At 39.6% G+C, this 872-nt stretch overlaps 1 protein-coding gene across 1 annotated transcript in view; it reads right to left on the bottom strand.

Moving 5' to 3' along the window:
• LOC145415454 (uncharacterized) overlaps positions 1-315 on the bottom strand; it is a 34,647-nt gene extending 34,332 nt beyond the window's left edge. The window contains exon 1 of the mRNA XM_080284730.1: positions 184-315. Within this exon, the coding sequence (XP_080140856.1) occupies positions 184-315 (132 nt within the window). The remainder of the gene's footprint in view (positions 1-183) is intronic.
• Between the last annotated feature and the right edge of the window lie 557 nt (positions 316-872).

Raw genomic sequence — 872 nt, 5'->3', positions numbered from 1 at the left:
CTCGCTGAGATTTTTTTCATATGCCAACAATTATGTAAAGATTCTTTTTTACCAAATTTTAATAATGTTTTAGTATTTGCAGATCATTTAGCGAAGGGTTTTCTACTTAACGACCCTGGGATGTTTTAAGAGGAAGTTCAGTTACCTCATTGAAACAGGCTTGGCAACTCTTTTTCTAATTACTGCCTCCCATTCTTGATGTAGTTTAACCAATAGATTTTCTTCTGCATTCAGGTCATACTCCTTGTTTGTCCAATCAATGTCCGCCATTTCATTGAGCGCCTGAACCACTTCCTCCTTCCTTTGGGCCAGCATTGTGTACAGGGGCTGGGTCTGGATGGAGTGTGCTAAGTGAGGGACATACAGCCTTACGTATGTTTCTTATTTTTCTGTATAAGTCTTGCCTGTCTTACTTGTTCCTAAAAATCGAATGCCTAAAGCGCTAATAGTGAAGAAGAAAACCTCCCAGATTTTGACGATAATTTTTGCAGGACATAAGGAAGAAAAACATGTCTGGGCTTTCTATGTTGCTGCTGATTGCTCCCTGTAATAAATGAGACAGGCTGGTTAAAGATGGTAACCACAGGCGTGCTACAGGCATCCGTCCACCTGAAGCTAATCTACCATAATGTAACCTTAACCAAACATCCATCTAATTTAATCTACTGCAATCTAGCCATCATCTACCGTCCATCTCATTTAACGTTATGTAATCTAATCAACCGAGCTAATCTAATCTGATTGAACCCGACCCAAACAACCCAGCCTAGTCAAACATAGCATAAAATTGTCTAACATCAGCAAGAATAGAATCGTGAAAGTTCTAGTAAAATAAGTAGTGGTAGTTGGAACCCTAGGCTCATCTGAACGTG

Source organism: Coenobita brevimanus, chromosome 102 (assembly GCF_032717465.1).
Source record: "Coenobita brevimanus isolate Jiangsu-jjx chromosome 102, ASM3271746v2, whole genome shotgun sequence".
NCBI lineage: Eukaryota > Metazoa > Arthropoda > Malacostraca > Decapoda > Coenobitidae > Coenobita > Coenobita brevimanus.
The sequence above is the reverse complement of the archived record's forward strand: the minus strand, read 5'-3'. Positions and strand labels throughout refer to the sequence as shown.